The sequence below is a fragment of the Vigna angularis genome, chromosome 6 (genome assembly GCF_016808095.1).
Source record: "Vigna angularis cultivar LongXiaoDou No.4 chromosome 6, ASM1680809v1, whole genome shotgun sequence".
In the NCBI taxonomy this organism is placed as follows: domain Eukaryota; kingdom Viridiplantae; phylum Streptophyta; class Magnoliopsida; order Fabales; family Fabaceae; genus Vigna; species Vigna angularis.
The window spans coordinates 4,450,488-4,473,236 of record NC_068975.1 but is presented as its reverse complement, the minus strand read 5'-3'; the positions used below and the strand labels follow the sequence as shown (position 1 = coordinate 4,473,236).

The window sequence follows — 22,749 nt, the reverse complement described above, 5'->3', positions numbered from 1 at the left end:
ATATTCTGTACATCAGCACATCAGCCTAGTACATCAGCACATCACTCTGGGAATCAACCGTAGTAGACAGTAGGAATTAAATTTTGTAATATTTTTTGTCTACAAAACAATATGTAGAAAAGCAGTAGATGCTGCAAATTTGTAATATTTCTGGTACTGCAGTTGATAACTGATGGAACTTCAAGTTGATAACTGTTGTAATATTCTGGTCTGTATGACAGCACTTTTATGTACTACTTCAGCTTAATTAAATTTCAGTAGATATGCTTCATTAGGTTCCATTTATCTGTTGTGTGCATTGATGTTATGTTGATATTAAAGAACTGTTTTGCTGTGCATTGATGTACTACTTTAGATTAATGAAGGTGATGATATTGGCCCTGTGTGAATATGGAGTATCCAGCAATAAGGATGATGGTTAGTTACTCGAGTCTGTCGAACGTTACAATCACTAGTATAACAAAACGTCAAAACCGAACGCTCACAAACACTACCACACAGACCGAACGCTTTAAGATTCAACCCAAATTAAAACCGAACGGACGCTCGCTAACTGACAAAACATGCAAAATCAACATCACATATAAGGAACGAACGCCTAAAAGTTACTCGAGTCTGCCGAACGTTACAATCACTAGTATAACAAAACGCCAAAACCGAACGCTCACAAACTCTACCACACAGACCGAACGCTTTAAGATTCAACCCAAATTAAAACCGAACGGACGCTCGCTAACTGACAAAACATGCAAAATCAACATCACATATAAGGAACGAACGCCTAAAAGTTACTCGAGTTTGCCGAACGTTACAATCACTAGTATAACAAAACGCCAAAACCGAACGCTCACAAACACTACCACACAGACCGAACCTTTAAGATTCAACCCAAATTAAAACCGAACGGACGCTCGCTAACTGACAAAACATGCAAAATCAACATCACATATAAGGAACGAACGCCTAAAAGTTACTTGAGTCTGCCGAACGTTACAATCTCTAGTATAACAAAACGCCAAAACCGAACGCTCACAAACTCTACCACACAGACCGAACGCTTTAAGATTCAACCCAAATTAAAACCGAACGCTACATACGAACGCTCGCTAACTGACAAAACATGCAAAATCAACATGAAGTACATTCCATCATAAGAACGAGCGTCACATATATGACCAAAAATTACAAACAATACAAACTTTTATAGTCAAAATAACTTTGGTTCATTGCATTCTAAGTACATTCCATCATAAGTACAATGAAATCATGGTGATGGTGAACGAAAAAACACTATTGTAAGTACAATAATGTTCACCACAAGAACACAGACAATCCCTAACAGTACATTAAGCCTATTTCCCAATTTCTTCACAGAGCAGTCCAAATCACTTATAATCTTCCATCCACCTTCCATTGCTTCTCTGTTCAGCAAACACTTAGACTTGCCTTCACACTTTGCACTGGTTTCCATTTCAATAACCCCATGATCTGCACACCATGTTAAATAATTGCAACCATCATCTTCACCACCATTCTGTACAACAAAACACCAATCAAGGCACCCTCGAACTGAAAATAAGAACAACGAAAAACCCAACAAAAAACCTTACCTTGAACTTAGGGTAACCCCAAAATTGCTTGCCTATGTTCTTGACTCTTCTTGCATTTCTGATAACACAGTTCATCCCACAATAGCACAACGGACTACCATTGTTGTTCTTAACTCCTCGAGCACCACCACAGACCACATTACTATCTTGCTTCCGCCACCCGCTGCATGACGAAGACGAGCAGGGATGCATCTTCAACCGCAACTTCGATTAAATCGTAGAAGTACTCAAAAGAATTCGATCTGCACGAAACCTCAATCCCTAATTCGATCTGCACGAACCGAACCCTAGAAGTACTGAGAAGAATCCCTAATTCGATCTGCACGAAACCTCAATCCCCAATTTCGTTTAAAACAATTCTTTTCTTTTTATTTATAAAATATTCAATTTCCACGTGCCCCACTGCTCCTGCTTGAATCAACCACGTCAGATAACACGTCCACAACAGCGTGCCACGTCAAACACACCGTAACGCCGTTTGACACTATTTAACGAAAAGGATCCATTTGTTGCAATTTTCATAAAATTGGGACCCAATTGATATTTTCAGAAAGAAAGGGACGAAATTGAGATTCCATGCGAAAATAGGGACTTAGTGAATGATTAAACCTTATGTTTTTATCCGTAAATTCCCTTTATTTTGTAGCTAATAATGTGCTTTGAAGAATCTCCAATAACATATAGAGCTGTATAAAGCTGAATCAGCCATAAAAGCAAGGAAAACAACAAAAAAAGTGAGTTTTGGAATGCTACCCCCAAGGTTGAGTGCCCCTAAAGGGGGCTGAGCGCTAGTTTTCTTCCCGCACCACGCTCGGGCGCCCTTGCAGGGGCGCTGAGGGTCAGCGACGTGGATTTGGACCCATTTTTTGTTATTATTTTGATCTATTTAAGGCCTTCGACGTCCTAGGGAATGTATCTCTCGATGGTTTGAGCACAGAAACACACTTTTCACCGCTTCGGGGTAGATTTAGGGATGTGACAACTCTCCTCTTCTCTTTCTAGGGTTATTCTATCTCTTTCATTCTATTGTTCATCTAGTTTCCCCATGACAAGGGGGAACTAAATTCAATTTTTTGTTAGGGAAGATGTAACATTTAAACTCTCATGTGTTTGAATTGGTTTTAATTATATATGCTTCTTTCATTAATTGTTAGGGTAATTCTTCTTCGCTCAATGCTTGTTATGTTTAACTCATTCATGGCATGATGTATGATTTGCATGAGTACCGGGAGGTATCTTACAATTCATGTTATGAAGAATTTCTCCCAAAAGCAGTATTGCTTATTCATCTCATATTATCAACTTCATCCATCCATTCTAGTGTTTAGCCTTAATTGATCAAATTGAATTCATGTTTATTTTTATTGCATTTACATTACAAAAACCCAAATATTGTTCTTAAGTCTTAATTAGTTAAGTAATTACATAACTGTCTAGTGCCGTGAGTCTTTTGGGGGGTCTTACTATTTATTATTACTTGATACGATTCGGTACACTTGCCGACATCTTAACTAGTTTCCCCATGACAAGGGGAACTAAATTCAATTTGTTGTTAAGGAAGATGTAACATTTAAACTCTCATGTGTTTGAATTGGTTTTAATTATATATGTTTCTTTCATTAATTGTTAGGGTAATTCTTCTTCACTCAATGCTTGTTATTTTTAACTCATTCATGGCATGATGTATGATTTGCATGAGTACCGGGAGGTATCTTACAATTCATGTTATGAAGAATTTCTCCTAAAATTAGTATTGCTTATTCATCTCATATTATCAACTTCATCCATCCATTCTAGTGTTTAGGCTCAATTGATCAAATTGCTTTCATGTTTATTTTTATTGCATTTACATTCAAAAACCCCAAAAATTGTTCTTAAGTCTTAATTAGTTAAGTAATTACATAACTGTCTAGTGTCATGAGTCTCTTGGGGGGTCTTACCATTTATTATTACTTGATATAATTCGGTACACTTGCCGACATCTTAACTAGTTTTCCCATGACAAGGGGGAACTAAATTCAATTTGTTGTTAGGGAAGATGTAACATTTAAACTCTCATGTGTTTGAATTTGTTTTAATTATATATGCTTCTTTCATTAATTGTTAGGATAATTCTTCTTCGCTCAACGCTTGTTATGTTTAACTCATTCATGGCATGCTGTATGATTTGCATAAGCACCGGGAGGTATCTTACAATTCATGTTATGAAGAATTTCTCCTGAAAGCTGTATTGCTTATTCATCTCATGTTATCAACTTCATCCATCCATTTTAGTGTTTAGCCTCAATTGATCAAATTGCATTCATGTTTATTTTTATTGCATTTACATTCAAAAACCCCAAAAATTGTTCTTAAGTCTTAATTAGTTAAGTAATTACATAACTGTCTAGTGCCGTGAGTCTCTTGGGGGTCTTACCATTTATTATTACTTGATACGATTCGGTACACTTGCCGACATCTTAACAAGTTTTTGGCGCTGTTGTTGGGGACTCATGGTTTAAACTATACTTTTGTGTAATTCTTAACCGATTAGACTTTATCTTTAATTTTATCTTTTTATCTTTAATTTTATCTTTTTGTTTTTAATTTTTGTTTTATCTTTCATTTTATCTTTTTATCTGTTTGTGCTAATTGGGTGCTGTAATGCAGTGTTCTTTAGTGTCTGCAGGATTAAATCCGAAAGTTTGTCCTAGGAGCATAAGATCATGAAAAAAATAAGAAGACTGAAGAAGGTCGCAGGGCGCCTGATTGCCCCTTTAACAGCCCTCAGCGCAGGATTTCACGCATCATCGCTTGGGCGCCCCATTGAGGGCGTTGAGCGCCATACTTCAAGTGCAATTAGAATCTTTCTTTTTAGGTCTGGAAGTAGAGAAGACTGCCAATAGTAGATGAATAAGGTAAATAATGAAGAGAAACTAGTTCATCGAGACTCTATGCATGAAAATAATGAACCCTACCTTGGCAAACCAGTGAAATTCAAGAACAGGTTATGGGTGATTAAAGATATTAAAGATAATGGAGTTATTCAGATTGAGACTCCTTATTCAAGGAGAGTAAAGATGGTGACTAGGAATTTGTTGAAGTTATGTTGGTATGATGAAAGAGAGAAAAGCACCAATATCAAAAATTTGAATTGTTCTTAATGGTGTCAGGTTCGTGACGTTAAACAAGCGCTTATTGAGAGGCAACCCAATTTCTGACTTTTTCTTTTTAATTGATTATTTGTGTGGTTTGGATTTGATTTTGCTTTGCAGTAATGACAACATCTATTGATGGATGTTGGACAACATCTACTAAGGGATGCTAGGAGGTCTCAAATGATAGCATCTACTGATGGATGCTGCTATGAGGAGCATCATCTACTAATGGATGCTACTAGATTAAAGCATCTACTGATTGATGCTATGATGATGAAGATTCAGATGAGAGCATCTACTGATGAATGCTACTAGATTAAGCATATACTGATGGATGCTACTAAATTAAGCATCTACTGATGGATGCTATGTGATTAAGCGTCTATTGATGGATGCTACTGGCGACATCTACTGATGGATGACGATGAAGATGAGAAAGATCAACATCTACTGATGGATGCTGGAAGATTCAGATGAAAGCATCTACTGATGGATGTTGCTGGATCAAGAGTTTTATGTTTTTGTTTTATTTTTATGCTTATTTGAATTTTATTTATTTTGTTTTTATGTTAGATTGTTTATGTACTTGGTTTAATGAATTGTGCTGTAATGGTTTGGTATGATGTGATAAATTGTTGTTTGTGATGAGTAATATTCTTGTGTTTGTTCTATTGTTCTATGATGTATGTTGAGTTAATGATTGGTGAGGCTTTTAAGCATAAATGGTGGTTGCTCATAATTGTTAAAAAAGATGCATGGTTTCAATTGTGATTAATATGCTAGGCAGGATATTTATCAAATTGTGGAACTTGATTTAGCCTGTGAGAGATTGGGCTCCAAAGTTTTTGATTGATTGAATGTTATTGCTTTGGAAGCATGGTTGATTTTGCCTAATTTTCTATGATTGAACCAATTGCTTGCTTGTTACACATGATCAAGGCCATGTTTTCTTTTTCCTTAGAGCCAATGCCAATAGGTGAACCCATCAAAGAACAATGTTTCTCTTTATCCTTTGAACCTTGAGCCTAAAGTTGAAAGTTAAAAATCCCTTTTTGAAATCCTTACCTTGAGTTAAGTAAAGTATGTTTATATGGTAATGGAGAATGGTTCAAGTTTGGGGTTGTGAGAAACCGGAAAGAACTTTGTGAAATTCATTAAAGAGCATTGAGAAAGAGCAAAAAAAGCAAAAGAAAAAGAAAAGAGAAGAAAAGAAATGAAAAAAAAAGGTTAAGCTCAATGAAAGGAAAGTTGGGAATGAGTTGAATATTGGTTTCTCACATAAAAGAAGAAAGAGAGATTATTATTAATGTGAATAAATGAATTATGCACTCTCTTAACTCAAGGATTTTGTTTTCTAAAAAAACCAATTTTCTTCTTAGCCCGACCATGTTACAAGCCTTGAAAAGTCCTTGTGATGATAACTTGCTTGTGAGTGTGTTTGATATGCAGTTAAATGAAAGGCAAAGTTTATTCATATGACATTGTGATGGTAGAGTGTAAGAGTGTCACCTCACTATACACCTTTGAGTTTGAGTGAAACACTTTTGAGTGCTTGAGTGAATCACTATCTTTGGTGAGGAATAGTTCCATGCATATAGGGTAACATTCTTGCTTGATTATTGATTATTCATGAGGTTTGCATCTGTTGTGCATGTCTTGATTATGTGAGCACCACAGTTGAAGCTTGATTGGCTAAAGCATCATTATATCTTGACTAATATTTCAATGATGAGCATTCATGAGTGATTTACTTATCTAAAAAGAAAATGCTTTTTGATATGCTTGACCATTGTAGTATGATTATTTTGTTTAAGCAAAGTTACATTTTGCTTGAGGACAAACAAAGCTTCAAGTTTGGGATTGTGATAACGGTTAAATATACCATTATTTGTGATTCAATTTTGATATCAAACGCACCTTTTTTGACTTAAAACTTGCTTGAACTCATATTTTTGCTTTAGTTTAGAGAATAAGTGAGTAAAGGTTATACTTTATGATTTTATCACTAAATTCCCTTTATTTTGTAGCTAATAATGTGCCTCGAAGAATCTCCAACAATATATAGAGTTGTATAGAGTTGAATCAGCCATAAAAGCAAGCAAAACAGCAAATAAGAAAGTGAGTTTTGGAATGCTACCGCTAGGGCTGAGCGCCCCTAAGGGGGGCTAAGCGCCAGTTTTCTTCCCGCATCATGCCTGGGCGTCCTTCCAGGGGCGTTGAGCGCCAGCGACGTGGAATTGGACCTGTTTTCTGTTATTATTTTGATTTGTTTAAGGACTTGGACGTCCTAGGGATTGTATCTCTTGATGGCTTGAGCACAAAAACACATTTTTCACCCCTTGGGGGTATATTTGGGGATGTGACAACTCTCCTCTTCTCTTTCTAGGGTTTTTCTATCTCTTTCATTCCATTGTTCATCTAGTTTCCCCATGACAAGGGAGAGCTAAATTCAATTTGTTGTTGGGGAAGATGTAACCTTTAAACTCTCATGTATTTCAATTGGTTTTAATTATATATGCTTCTTTCATTAATTGTTAGGGTAATTCTTCTTTGCTCAATGCTTGTTATGTTTAACTCATTCATAGCATGATGTAAGATTTGCATGAGTACCGGGAGGTATCTTACAATTCAGGTTCTAGAGAATTGCTCCCAAAAGCAGTATTGCTCAGGGATGGGGATATGAGTTTTGGTCATCTTAAGCTCCTAATCGTTATGCATAATTAATTATTAGGGATGCAAGGGATTGTGGTCTAGTAATTAAGGATAGACTTTCTTCGTCGAGGGATCGAGTTTTAAGTAATTTAGAGAGTGACGTTAACAATTGAATGAAGAAGACAAATTCATATATTCGTGAGAGTAAACTAGGTAAAATCTAAACCCCAACAACATATTCATCTCATATTATTAATTTCATCTATCCATTCTAGTGTTTAGCCTCAATTGATCAAATTTGTAAGACCCATGAAAAATATTTACAATTTTATTACTAGTAGAAATGAATTTCTTTGTGAATGGAAAATATAATAAGTTTATGTGAAAAGTTAAATAAGGAATTTTGGTAGCTTAATTGGTAGAAAATTTGTGGTGATGGGTTCAAACTCTTTTCTACCTTTTTGTTAAAAAAAATACTAAAAAATAAAATAAAATTTAAAATATTGATAGTGGATAAAGCACTCAGATTTTAAGGCATTATTGAGAGATCAAATAGGCCAAGTGGTGATTAAAATATTAATATAATAAGATAATACTAAAATAATAAATAATATTAAAAAATTGTTAAATAGTAAAATTTTTGTACTATAAATAGCCATGAGAGGAGAGGTTATTCTGCACAAAGAGAAGAAGAATCAAGTGAGAGCTTGAGAAATAGAGAAGAAAGAGTTAGGGAGAAATTTTTAGTTGCAAGAAGAGTAGAGGTTTTGAAGGGTTTTCGGGGAAACAAATTCGGAATAAGAGAAGTCTGGAATAGAGGTAGGGGAGCTAACCCTTCTAAGCTTTTATATTATGATTTAGTACTGTTTTATTACTATTCATGTCTTGAAGTTCTATGTGAATACTGTTAATGCTTACTGTATATCTATCTATATTGAATTTCTGTGTTAATATTATATGTTGTTGTTTTGAATATGTAAATAAGAAATTTGTTAAAACTAGTTGAGGAACACTTTGGCTAAGGAAAGACTTGGTACTTAAGTTATCCATTGTGACGCACCTCTCTTTCTTGGAAGTCTACTCGACAAGTTTTTAACTTAAATCTTGTTGAACAGATTATGTATTGTTAAACTATTGTGCAATATATCTCGTTGGAATGAATTCATGTTATTGTGATAGATACGAAATTATGAATTATAATTGTGATGGTAGGATAGAGGAATCTTAAAAACCGGAGTTGGTACATCCCTAATCATAGAGCAGCTCTGGTCCAATCCAGTAAGTTGTGACTAGTCATATGTACTGGCGTTTATGGTGAGTTTGATTCGTCAAACATTTGATTCTTCTTCAGTGACCATTTATAGTGATATTTTAGTATTGTTAATTTATTTATACATTCATTTTGTATGATTTCTGTGATGATTGTATTTTATTATATTGGATTTGAATTTATGCATCTGAATATGATATGAGTATTATGGGGAGATTTCGTAATGGTATAATATGAGTTGAGGAATGTGAGCATGATATGAGTCTCGTGGAGAGATTCTGTAATGATATGGTATTTGTGTATATGTTGATGTTGAGGGTCCTGTTGTTGGAGGTTATCCTGATACTCTAATAATCATCCAGTCTCAAGTAGAGAAGGATGAATTATGAGGTGAGAGGGGCAGGAGGTCCTGGTCTATGTATCGGTTTTGGACATAGTGTTGAGGACTAACCTTGTGAATGGTATGGAGTATTTTGAAAGTGTATTTGTAAGAAGAAGTAGAAGTCATTACAAGTACATAACCTCTCATGACCGCTCATCAACGTATAATCCGGATGAGTGTCTATTGGGTATTGTGGAACGAGTTTCTATTGAGTATTATGGGATGAGTGTTTATTGTGTATTGTGGGACGAGTGTCTAATAGGAATTGTGGTATGATGGTATGAGGGTGTCTGACATAATTATTATATAATGTTTGTATCAAAGTAATTATGCATGTTTTATAAATGATTTGTTGCATGTTAGCTCACCCTACTTGTTTGTGTTTGTGTATGTGTGATGATCGTATAATTCGTTATACGGGAGCAGATGAAGGAATGTCGTCTGATCCAGTGCCAATGAAGAAAGAGATAGAAGAATAAATTAAAAGAATTCGAGTTATATTTATGAGTTTGTAGTTGAAATCTGAGTTTAAAACATATGTATAGATATATATCAACTATAAATTTTCAAGTGTGAGTTTACGGGATGTTACCGTAAATGTAATGTTACAATATATAAATTATGAATTATCAAGTGTGAGATTATGGGATGTTACAAAATTGCATTCATGTTTATTTTTATCTCATTTGCATTCAAAACCCCCAAAAATTGTTCTTAAGTCTTAATTAGTTAAGTAATTACATAATTGTCTAGTGTTGTGAGTCTCTTGAGAAACGATATTTGGTCTTACCATTTATTATTACTTGATACGATTCGATACACTTGCCGACATCTTAACAGTATTCTAAGATGACTCTTGAAACAATAAAAGATGCATGTGATGTTGCTCACTTATTTTTCAAAGAAGTGGCTAGATTGTATGAATTTTCTATAATTATTGTATCTCACTGTAATTCCAAATTTCTTTGTCACTTCTGGAAGACTTTGTAGTGTAATATTGGAACTAAATTTTTGTTTTCAATAACATGCCACCCGTAGACAAATGGAAAAATCTAGTTGGTAAATAAAACCTTTTTTACTCTTATTAAAGCTATAGTTAAGAAAAATCTTAGAACTAGGAAAGAATGTTTAACTCATGTTGAATTTTCTTACAATAGAGTTGTACACATTATTATTCCCCTTTGAAATTGTTTATGATTTTCATCATTTAACTCGTTTGGGTTTGTTACCATTACTATCATTTCTCAATAAATTTAATAGAATAAGTTTGGGCAGGATATGTCAAGAAGTTATATGGGAAAGTCAGGGCCTAAATTGAGAAGAAAATGAAAGATGCAAAATATGTTAACAAAGGAAGGAAAAATATCACATTTAAAGCAAGTAATTGAATACGTACATTTCTTAAAAGAGTGTTTTCCATCACAAAATATGTCTAAGGTTATGCAAAGATGTGATGATACTTTTCAAGTATTGGCCAAGATAAAGGATAATACCTAAAAACTACATGTCTCAGGTGAGTATGGTGTAAGTAATATTTTTAATGTGGCTAATCTCTTGTTTCTTTTGTTGGTATCCTTTAATCGAATTTGAGAACAAAACATTTTGAAGAGGAAGGGAATGATGTGGAAATCATTGACCAAGTTCAAGTGCATGAGTCATGAAGCCTATACCCAAAACCAAATGGAAGCTTGAGACCAATACAAGATTTAAGAGGGCTCATCACAAGAGTCGGAGCTAAATTGCCCCAAGAAACCTTGCAAATGATGGCTAATCTAATGGAGGTACAATTACATGATGATGCTTAACATGTGGAGGCTCACATGAGAGAAATGCTACTTATATGTGTTGTTTGCTTGAATGAGAATAGAATGTCCACTTGTTAAACTTTGAATAAAAAATTTACAAACTTAGTTATGTTGTTTTTTCTGTAAAAGAGGTATAAATACTTTGTGAATGAATGGAATAGAGAGATGTTTAGTTATCATTTAAGGGGAGAGAAATTCTCTATTAAAGTTCTTCTATGAACAATTTGATAAAATTTGTTATTTTTTATGTTGAACTTTAAGATTTATCAAGCCTTTTGTGGTACCCAATAATTTTATGTCTTTTTTCTTTTAATTGCAACTATGCAAGTCAAAATTTCTATTTATAAATTCTACAAGTTTTAGATTTCATCATTAATAACATCATCTTCTAAATTTTATATCTTTTCCTATTTGTTGATATAATTTAATCGGTCTTATCATAAATAACTAATCTCTTTATTCCAGAAACTTTCGTACGCAAAAAGTTTGACATGACTAATTTGACTAGGTTGTTGGTTGGTTCAACTAATCTTATTTTAACAATTCTTCATTACCAACGACAAGTCTATACGTAACATTTTATATCTGAATAAGAAATTTTATAATTTTCAAGAAATTTAAATTATTTTATGTTAAATTTTTTAATTTTTAAATAATGCATTTAAATAAAATAATATTAATTTGTAAAATTTTAATTTCTTATTTAGATATAGCACTTCTTTTAATAATAAATACAAAACTTTTACATAACATATAATATTAATTAATGACGAAAATAGAGAAAAAAAAATTAAACTAATAAGTGACATCAATTAAAAAATAACCTCACCAAAAATTCTAACAAATAATTTTGATATACATTAATTCATAAATAATTTTAATAATGTCATGAAAATAACTTTCATTAACATCACCACAAATTCGAACTTAATTATTTCAACAACAAAAAAAGTCTCATTTCACTGTAATAAAAAATAATACTTGATATCATGATGACCCAAGAAATACTCATATCACTGATGGTAAAACATAACTAACTTAAAAACACTAATAAATGACATCAATAGAAGACATCACTGAAAAAATTAGTAAATTTGAAGACAAAATAATCATACTGACTAAGTTATTTATAAATTTAAAATTATTAATATCTAAAATAATATTTATAATTAATAAAAAGTTATAATTAATTTGCTAATTAAAGTTTAAATTAGTCTTTAATGTTAGTTACTAAAATATTAATTATTTTTTATTATTGATTCTAAATTAGTTTCTATATAAATTGAAGATTATTTTAAATTCTAATCATTTTTATTTTATAAAAGAATATTTAGTTTAGTTAATATGATAATTAATTTTTATTTTTATTTATATTTGATTGCTATTTAATAATTTTATGGTAGGGCATAAAAAATTATTTTTAACCTTAGTCAAACAATAATTGATATTGACGAGTAAATCCTTAATTAACAAATTATATAATAACATTGGCAAAGACAATAACAAAATCGAATTTAATTTAAAGAACTTTGTCAACATTGGAGAATAAGCTAAAGAAAAAAATTCACAAAGAAAAAACATAGATTTATAAAAAGAAGAAAATGTAAAATATTTCAAATATTTTTACGTGAAATTCGATTTTTTTTTTATTTTATACTAAGTAATATAATTACTACCAGGAATTCATAAAAATTTCACTTTTAAATAACATTTTACTCTGAAGTATTTAACTTTTTTGAAAAAAATAAATTATTTCTAAAATATTTTTATCTAAAACAATATTAGAATGATGAAAAATATAAAAGAGTGAAATGGTAGATTTACAAAAGGTATGAAATGATAAGAAAAGAAAAAGAAAATAAATATCAACATATGTATCCAAATACAAAAGTTAGGGTGAAATCTTTTAAGCCATCTAATACATCCAAATATATAAATAACTAACTTAGATTATATCAGAAGCATAATATGCAAGGGTCTCAATCACACACAATTATTATTAATTAAAAATACATAATTAAGCATTATATATATAGTATGAAATAATGGTCCAAAATGATGGTTCATTTTTAGTTCACAGTTTGATAACCTTTAGAAGTATATTCTAAAGGCACTATATATAATATGGTTCTGGAAACACAGGCATGTGACATTATTGGATCTCCACTATGTAAACACTACAACTATTACAGTAGTTAGCAAGATTATCATAATTAACCCATAAACACTGTGCCACAACTTCCACTGTAGCTTTAATTTTCAACCATGTCTTCAGCTGCATTCAAATACATATAAAAAAAAAACTGGAAGGTTAATTAATTACTTTTGTAAAATTGTTAATTACTTGGAGGTTGATTCTAATTTTTTTTTCACACCATAAATTTTATGTCTACACATATGTAATCTCTCTTCTTTTGATAAGGCTTGAAAAAAATAAAATTAGGATAAAATCCAAAGAAAGACAGTTAATGTAAAAGTGTTCAAAGAAAGGTTTATAATTAATGAATAATTAGGACTAATTAATATGCATGGTAGATTATTAAAGAATATGGAAGCTTTTTCATGTGTATTGTTCAATTTATAAACAGTTATGCGGACAAAATTGTCTCCTTTTAGTATAAAAAGAATTTGAAGGAACAAATTAGTTTACTTGCTTATAAATTTTTGTAATGTTCTAGTATTGGAGTATGCTTTTACTTTTATATTGTACTTATAAATATCAGATTCAGTAACTTTTGTAAGTGTGTTGGAAGTGATTGAGAATGAAGGAACTGTGTTTAGAATCCAAAGTTGAATGTAAAAATAAAAATGACTTAAAGTAGTTTCAGTTTGCATGTAGATCGTATATATTCACGTTTGACTTGATTTCACGTTAAACCAAACATGCAGAGTCTCATTTAAGCTGTTAGGTCTTGATTTATTTTGAAGCAATCTTCAAAGCTAATAACTTAAAAGAAAATGCATCTGAGATGTGAAAAATGAACAACCAAACACAGTATTAGTAGAAGGTGATGAATGCTTACACGAGTTGGAGAGCAGTTTGGTCTTGACGTGAATATTGTTGATCAGAACCTATGAGATTTACAGGGAAAAAGTTCCTGTCATAAGATTGTGAAGGAAGTGACTCACACAGTGTTCCTTGCATCATATTTGTTTGCTGTTGTTGCTGTTGTTGAGCTCTCTCATGTTCAGCTATCTGCATCAATATTCAACCATCATTCAATAATAATGACACCGTGTTTATGTGTTTCTGCATATACATTCTTGGACTGTGTGTGCTAATAGAATAATGAGAGTACCTTAGCTCGCAGATAATTGTTATGGTTTTGCAGCTCAATTTCCTGCATAATATCAGCAAACTTACACTTCAGAATTTGGTTACTCATGCAGACAAACCTTGATGTGAAATCAAATGGCAAGTAAAATGAAACCAATTAATCAACAAAGAAAAATAAAAGCATGAGAAGTTTGATATACAATATATAAAATCATTGTAGAAGAGAAGAAAAGGTAAACCCTAATCAGATTATACTTACCTCATCTTCTTCTTTATTCTGTTCATGAAACTTGCTATATATGGTAGCTTTGGTATATAAAAAGCAAAAACAAGTAAAACATAAATTAACAACGCCAAAGAAAAGTTATTAGTACCCGCTTTTGCATGAACTCGACATCAGCAAACAGTGTTTCATGCTGCAAAATTTTTAGTGCATCAGTCTATAGGAATAAAGATATAAAGACATACAAACAGGATTTATACATACATACATATATATGCATACATATATATATATATATTAATTATATACCTTTCTAGACCTAACCCTACTTAATCCTTTCTCCAATCTACCCTCGAGGTTCTTCAGTTCCTTAAGACTCAGAGAACCGAGAGCTTCCCCAAGGATGTGCCTACAAAGAAAAATTGATGTGAGCTATTCACTGGAGAGAGTATATTAAAAGTATGTACAAAAAATCTAAGAAACTTACCTGTTTAGGTTCTGAATATCCCGAATTTGTCTTCTCAATTTGGATGATTCTTGCTGGTAAAACTGATGTTCTCAGTGTTAATACGTGAAGAAGAAGATATATAAAATAGTATATCATCAAAAATAATCTTTTGGAATGAAGAATTAGGATACAAGGTATGCTATGATGAAATATGAATTAATAATTTAAAAAGATTTTATTCTTAACTCAAATACAATAAAAAAAAGAATAATAACATTTACCAATTCAAAAAAGTTTTTTTTTTCTTAATAAAGTGCATAAATAATGACATTAATATTGTTTTAAGAAAAAGCAATGACATAAAATAAATTTAATTAGCTGGAAATTCATATTAAAGTCCACGAAACATTGTTTTTTCTTATTAATTGCGTGCTAGATATGTTATATTTTTAGTATGCTAGATATATTATTAAGAAAAGATGAATATATATTAGTGATTATTTTACTATTATTAAAAGATTAAATACACATGAGCGATTTGACTATAAAAACATTTTGGTTCAAAAAGGTTGTAATTGAGAAATTATAGTGCATTTGTTATCTGCTAATAACCAAAAGAAAACATTGTTTTTGTGCAGTATGATTTATTTTTTTATATTTCTTTATAAATTTACCTGCGTATTAACTTCAGATACAGATTCTGCGTTTGTGGAAGCAGCACTTGCCTTTTTGTACCTTTCAATAGTTGCCCTAACACTGCAAAGTGAAAACAATTCAAGCAAGCGTAAAACTTTGTGGATCAGTTCCACAAATCTACGAACAATATTGGCAAAAGTGCAAAAAATATGTTTACTATCATAAATATTTTCCTTAATTTGCTGACACATACCATTTACAACAGTAAATATAAGCATCAAGATCATCTGAGCAACTCAATTAAATTCACGTATACGAGTTTTACATATATGATTAAGCTTTCAACTTGAAAATGATAATTTATTGGAGAAACAAGAATATTTTAAATTGAGTTTATCTCGGAAGATGATATTATATATATATATATATATATATATATATATATATATATATATATATATATATATATATATATATATATATATATATATATATATATATATATATATATATATATATATATATATATATATATATATATATATATATATATTGTATATGTGATTCAAAGTCTAAAACAATATTCGTTTGTCTTATAAAGGCAGTTTTCTGTCAGTATAAAAGTCAAAGAAATTGAAGAGACATACAAGTCACGATGCAGTTCTTCCACTAAAACTGTCATATGTATATCCTCCATAAAACTCAATCTATATAAATGATTTTTCTATATTAAAGGGTGTTTCATTTTCTGAATAAATATATGAAAATATTAAATATTATAATGCAAAAATACATAAATAAGATTAAATGTTACCATTTCTTTACTTTTGATTCTTAAATACCACTCTTGAAAATTATGACATGAAAAATAATATTATGATCAAGAATAAACATTCTTGTTATTCTGCAAATGATCCATCTATAGTAATAGAAATAATACTCTCTTTAACCAATAATAAGTATCATTTTTTAAGTTTTCTCACACAAATAAAAAATCATAATAAATAGATGATTAACATAACAATTTTACAAAATTAACTTTATGATTACTCATTTATTTTTCAGTTCGTGTTGTCTCTCTTAATCTTGTTTAGAGTACAAATAAAAACAGATAATTAATATTATATTCAAAAGTTGAAATGAGACTTATTTTCAAACTTTTCTTTTCTCATAGTTGTGAGGAAAATAAAGTATATTATAACTCTTTTTTTTCTCTGCAACACGATCATTTGAATGTCAAAAACTTTCTGCTATATCTCAATCTTGATAAAAAATTTCATTTACGTCTACTTATTTCACTTTTTATTTTTTCTATAAAAACTAAATTTTTTACTTTTATAATGACCATATCATTTTAAGAAATAAATATTGGTGAAGTGTCAAAAGATAATTTCTCCCCAAATAAATATAACACTTGAAAACTTCAGAAAACATCGGAAAACACCATAAATCCCTTTGAAGATTGCTCCTGTAGTTCTAGTGTGTGTCAGTAAACTTTGAAAGCTAAGAAATGAAGGTCATCAAGTCTCAGAACTTCTCATTGGATCGTACTCTCTTTGTTTCTTCTCCCTCTTCAGACACCCTTCTTTCTCACAAATTTTTCTAAGGACACAAACCAGCTGAAGCAGAAATCGTTTATATATATAAAAACTCTCATCTGTTTGAAATATACTAAGGAATATAATGTGAAACCCCTCTCTCCCTTTTTGAAAACTTGCTAAAGTTTAAAGTTCGAATGGAAATAGTTAATGAGATGAGTAGGAAGAAGCCGATTAGCTATGATCATCTGGCCATAATGTAAATGTAAGTTTCCCTTTTTATTGAAATTTCCAAAACACATAATTGAGAGTAGGTAGAAGATTGACGTCGAGTGAAGAAGCTTTATTTCCTCAAAGATGAAAGAAATGAAAAAAGATGAAAGAGAGAGGGGTGCTTTGCTTTTAGCCATTCTTAGAATCTGATATCATGCTGTTACTTTTAGCAACGCAGGGTAAAAAACAAACCATCCACAAAGAATAACATCAAAACACCATAATATCTAACTTCTTTAGGATACTAATTTCTTTCAAAATTCTACCAAATCGGATAGAAAATGAACTTATAATTATATATATAAAAAGATGAACCAAACACCCTGCAGAAGAATAAATGCCACTGTGCCCTGTTGTCCTTACTCAAGAACTAAGAAATAATAAGAACTTCACGTGACCAGTGAATCGTATTTTCTTAACCCTTTCTTACAGAACAAATTGTATTTCATTCATTTCAAAAAAAGCAATTAATGAATAGTAATTTATATTCTATATGTATTCAAGAAATGTAAATATCCACCCTAGAGAGGAGTTCTTCTAGCTTAAGTTAATTGTGTCTGTGGGTGTTTTGGAAATGGGATTTTGTGAGAAAAAAAAAAGAAAAAGTGAGTACATTCTTTTATTTTTAAATTAAAAAATATCAAATAATAATCATAAAAATAAACAGAAGATTGCTATATTAAATTTATGTGGACTATCATTTTATTTTTATTTTATAATTATTAAATAAAAATATTTGAGAAACAAAAATAAATCTCCTTTTTCTATCCTCACAAAAACCTTACTTCACATATATTCTAACAAAAAAACAAGTAGCCCCTAATTCCATGAATATTTCAAAATCCCCTCTGCAAAAAAAAAAAATTATTTGTGGAAGGCGTAGAGAGTTTTTGACATTGATAACACCACACAAGATGGGAAACCCTAACTGTACCATGTTTCCTTGACCCTATGGTAAAGGACAAAAATGGGAAATGAATTTATGATGAGAAAAAAAAAAACTGTTTGAACTGTAAGAGCAATCTGAAATCTTTGACCACAGAAACCCTAATATTTTGGGTTTTGGAAGGTTCACCTTCATAACTACCTTGTACGGTGAGAAATTCAATAAAAGAGTTTTTAAACATTCTTTTACTGTTCACTTTTTCACAATGAGGTTATCAAATTAGTAGATACACATCGTTGATTTGACTACCCTAAAGACTTAGACATGAATGGATTTAGGTGTGACTAAAGAAAAATCGAAACCCTAGATAAGTTGAAATTTTGATCAGCTGACAAGTTAATTAGGAGTGTGAAGAAAAAGTGATGATGATGATGAAGAGAAGAGAAGAGAAGAAGTTCAATAATGAGTGCTTGCAGCTTTATGTGGCAGACTTTTGTAGGTTTTATGGTTGACATGTTTAGGGAAAGAGAGAGAGAAAGGAAAAGGATTGGAAAAAGATCAAGAGCATGGGAGAATATACACAAAGAAGCTAAGATCTCTGACTTGCAAATCTTTGTAACCCTATTCAAAGCTGTTCCTCTTCTTCATCTATCAAGTGCTATACTCCTAGTATCTATCACCTTAACTCCTATTTCTATCTCTCACCACAGATCTGCAACCTTTCAAACAAACAGTTGGGGGACAAGAATAAAAGGGCAATAGGTTTGTGAGATAAACAATGCACATACACCACAAAGCTCATTAAGGAAAGTAACATTATCATTAAAAAACACAAACAAACAAAAGGGACAAAATTAAAAGTGTTGGGGGAGAAAGGAAATTGACCCTTAGAACCGGGAAATCCAACTTGGTCCTATCTTAAAACCTCATGACAGATTAAAAAAGAGAAACTGGGATTAACATATCAGTTTCATTTGTTCAAACAAGTTGCAGACATTCTGAGACAAAATCGGCGAGCATTATTTGGATATTAGTAAACAAATCAAAAGAGCACCTTGAAGATTTGGGAGAAATTTAAGAAGGGTTTGAGCGTTGGTATATAACCTGTTGTTGGCATACTCATACAAACGGCCACGGCTTGAGAAGACAACAAGGGCAACTTCAGCATCACACAGAACTGACAATTCATAAGCTTTCTTCAGCAAACCGTTGCGGCGTTTGCAGAAGGTGACTTGCCTATTTGTGGTGTTCTCGATCCGTTTGATTTCAATCTTCCCTCTTCCCATCTTCTTTTGAGAAGAGCCTTCTTGAGCTTGATTTGGAAGCTCCATGGTTTGAAGCTAAAAGTGATTAAGCAGCATATACCAAAACCAGATAAATTAGTCAGTACGAGTTGGATCATTGAAAAACAAAATATATATGAAAATCAAATGATGAAATAGGTTGAAGACAAAGGGAAAGAAAACAAAAGGAAAGATATATGTGATGATAATTGTATGTATGTGAACAAGGGTTTGGTGTGATCTGGATTTTGGCATGCTATAAGGTAGTGACTAACCATGAAATTAGATAGCAATATGCAGAAACAATAGTTAGGGTAAGAGGGTGCAAACAAACAAGTCCACTATGTGATCTAACCTTAGGAATCTGCACTATATGTAGTTCTTTGGTGTAAACCTTGAACTCAGGTACAAAGGATGCAAAATATGGAAGTGAGTTGGCCTAGCAGACAGGTATTTATGGACTGAAAATAGACCCTCCAACAATTACCCAACTCACACTAAAATTTAACTTCTCGTGTTTGAGAATTAAAGCATGAGAGAGAGAGAGAGAGAGTGTTTGTGTGTGTGTGTGTGTATGTGTGTGTGTGAGTGGCTTGAGGTTCACCTTTCATGCTCCATAAACCATCCATTTCTTCATGTATGGGGAAAAGGAGAGGGAGATAATGAAAGGGTCTTTTCGAAAGTGACTTTAATTTGTTAATGTGGGGTTTGATTCAATTTCAATGAGAGGGACATCAACATAAAAGTTTGCACGCAAAATTCTCAAGCTTCAAATTTTTAACTCATCAAAGAACAAAACCATTTTGCTTCTTCGATTTTTAGTTTTTGGCATTTTACTTCAAATATGCCTTTGCTTTCACTTATAGAAAAAAGAAAGTAAAACAACCCAATATTTCTTAATGATTAATATTAACATTTATGCTTTAGTTTTTGAAGAAACAAAAAGTTAAAATATAAGTATATAAGAAGGGTTTTTTTCTTTTTTTCTCCTTTAATTGATCCTTTTTACATTTAATTATTTTTCTGTATTTTAAAATTGAAAAACCTGAGAGTTTCCAATGACTTGTGACCCTCTCTCTTGAATTATTACAATTTTAACTAAGAAGGGTTCCCACGTGATGTCTGATCATAATCTTCAATTCTTCTACTTATATTTCAGATAGTCTTTGTGGGAATGGGAAAGTTGGTTTGAATTTTTCACTTGAAAATTTTCTTCCTTTCCCTTTTCTGCATTTCGATTTTGATGGCCGGGTTAATATATCAAGAACCCTAATTAAACATTTAGATTTTGAAAACAATTAGGCATAGTGTATGTAAAATAGGTGACACTTTTATCTGAAGGATTGCTTTTCCCACAGTATAATAAACATTTTCACAGTTTTTGGGGTTTATACCACCATTTATACTAACAAATATGGATTAAATTGCAAATGGATGATGGAACTTGTAGTGGAAAAGAAAAGAAAAGACAATGACTGATAAAAGTGTAAGAGTCATCACAAAGAGTTCTCTAAAAATAATGGTTGAAGATTCAATAATTAGAAAACTTTAATTTATTGAAACATGGGAAGAAGAATATAGTCATACTATTTTTCTCATTTTCTTTTTACTTTTAATTTCTTCAATAGTGTCCTATAAAAATGCCAGTTTTTTTCAAAGTATGGAGGTGGTGGGAAAAAGTGCGTACAACAAATCAGCATTAACATCACCATCATGTATATTTAAATATTAAAGATTGTATTAACTATCTATAAATTCAGTAGTACTTTCATTTCTAAATTCTAAGAAACGATTGTGGAAAAAAAAGTACTGATTATTTAACATCAACTTCATGTATATTCAAATATTAAATGATATTAATTAATATATCGTTCACTATACAATTACGTAAATTTATAATAAAAGTTACTCAAGAAACAGGGTCCAGTAATGAATACAAGATAAAATAAACTTTTGTTGTGTATATGAATTCAGCATAAGCCAGTGTATATAAAAGCCAACCGAGAAGTAACATTTGAAATTTGACGATAAATTTGACGATAGTTTGAAAACGGCTAAACATTACTTGAACGTTTTTATTATCTATCATGGTGAACATCTCATATTGTCTAGTAAACAAATTGAGCTTGTTTCTTTTAACTTTGTTGGAACCTTCATAAGTGACCACCAACAAATGTATGTTTAAAATATCCAGAATCACTCCTGAATATCTAGAAACAAATGTATGTTTAAAATAAGTACAGATGAAAAAGTCTTTTAGAGAGGATACAATATAAACAACATAGATATGAAAAAATTGTTACAAAGATATGTTTTTAATAAAGAATCAATTAAAAATATTTAAATTTATTAAATAATTAAAACTTGATTAATCCTTATAAATATTATTTTGAAAACGATAATTTTCCTCAACGTTGTGTCCGTTAATTATTATTAGGTAATGTGAAAGATGTATCTACTGAGAATTCAAAGTCTCCCCACTTGACCACATGAAACCATCACTCATAATTCCACCATTAATTCACGACGAGACCAGTCTTTTTTCAACTGCGTGTTTCAGGGAGTATTATTTTAAAAATAGTTTTTATTAAAATAATTTCATAATATTCTTATAGATGAGTTTAACCTCTAATAACTCCTTTGTACTCGTATTTTGTTTTTCATGAAATAATATACTTAGGTATTAGAATATCACAATAGCAATATACACACAATAGAAAATAGAAAATGATGTCTTGTAAAGAAAAAATATAATAATAAATAAGAGTAAATAAAATCACAAAAAAAATGTAATGTGATTATTACTTAAATGAGTTGGTTTACTAAAAAGTAGCATATAATCCAAATATAATTCAAAATCAAACACAAAAGGCAAATAAATAAGTTTTTAATATTGATAATTTTTGTGTCATTTATTCATTTATAATATTATAGTTTTGAATGGATAAATCCATAATATTTTGCTCTCTTGAAACATTTTCTTTATCTCCATCTACAATAGAATAAAAAAGTTTTAACTAATAATATTGAAACACAAAGTAAAAAATAATTAAATTAAATTTGGTGGGTTAGTGAGCCAACCCAACTCACCACGGTTGAACCCGAATGAGTCGGGTTCTTAGTAGACCAAGTTGAAAATTGACCCATATAAACTAATTACATTTTTTTCAAACCCAACCTTAACTCATTGTAGACCGAGTTAGCCCGTGGGTTCTAACCTCATTCGACAACACTAGTTGTAGATTCAAATATCAATTATTTTATGGTGTACAAGTGAATCAAGTTACAATATTCAAATCATGGTTCTTCGGTTACTAAGCTCTAAGTAA

At 31.0% G+C, this 22,749-nt stretch overlaps 1 protein-coding gene across 2 annotated transcripts; it reads right to left on the bottom strand.

Moving 5' to 3' along the window:
- Positions 1 to 12,835: 12,835 nt before the first annotated feature.
- Positions 12,836 to 19,775, bottom strand: LOC108343227 (agamous-like MADS-box protein MADS1). 2 transcript variants are annotated; one of them, XM_017581362.1, is made up of 9 exons: positions 19,696 to 19,775; positions 19,242 to 19,477; positions 15,479 to 15,560; positions 14,844 to 14,905; positions 14,666 to 14,765; positions 14,508 to 14,549; positions 14,156 to 14,197; positions 13,880 to 14,052; positions 12,836 to 13,131 (listed from the first exon to the last, which is right to left on the bottom strand). In XM_017581362.1, the coding sequence occupies exons 1-9, from the start codon at positions 19,696 to 19,698 to the stop codon at positions 13,128 to 13,130; spliced, it is 744 nt and encodes a 247-aa protein (XP_017436851.1). In that variant the 5' UTR covers positions 19,699 to 19,775; the 3' UTR covers positions 12,836 to 13,127. The 2 variants fall into 2 exon arrangements, with proteins under 2 accessions (XP_017436851.1, XP_017436852.1); XM_017581363.1 differs by lacking the exon at positions 12,836 to 13,131 and having other exon boundaries at positions 13,876 to 14,052.
- Positions 19,776 to 22,749: the final 2,974 nt, after the last annotated feature.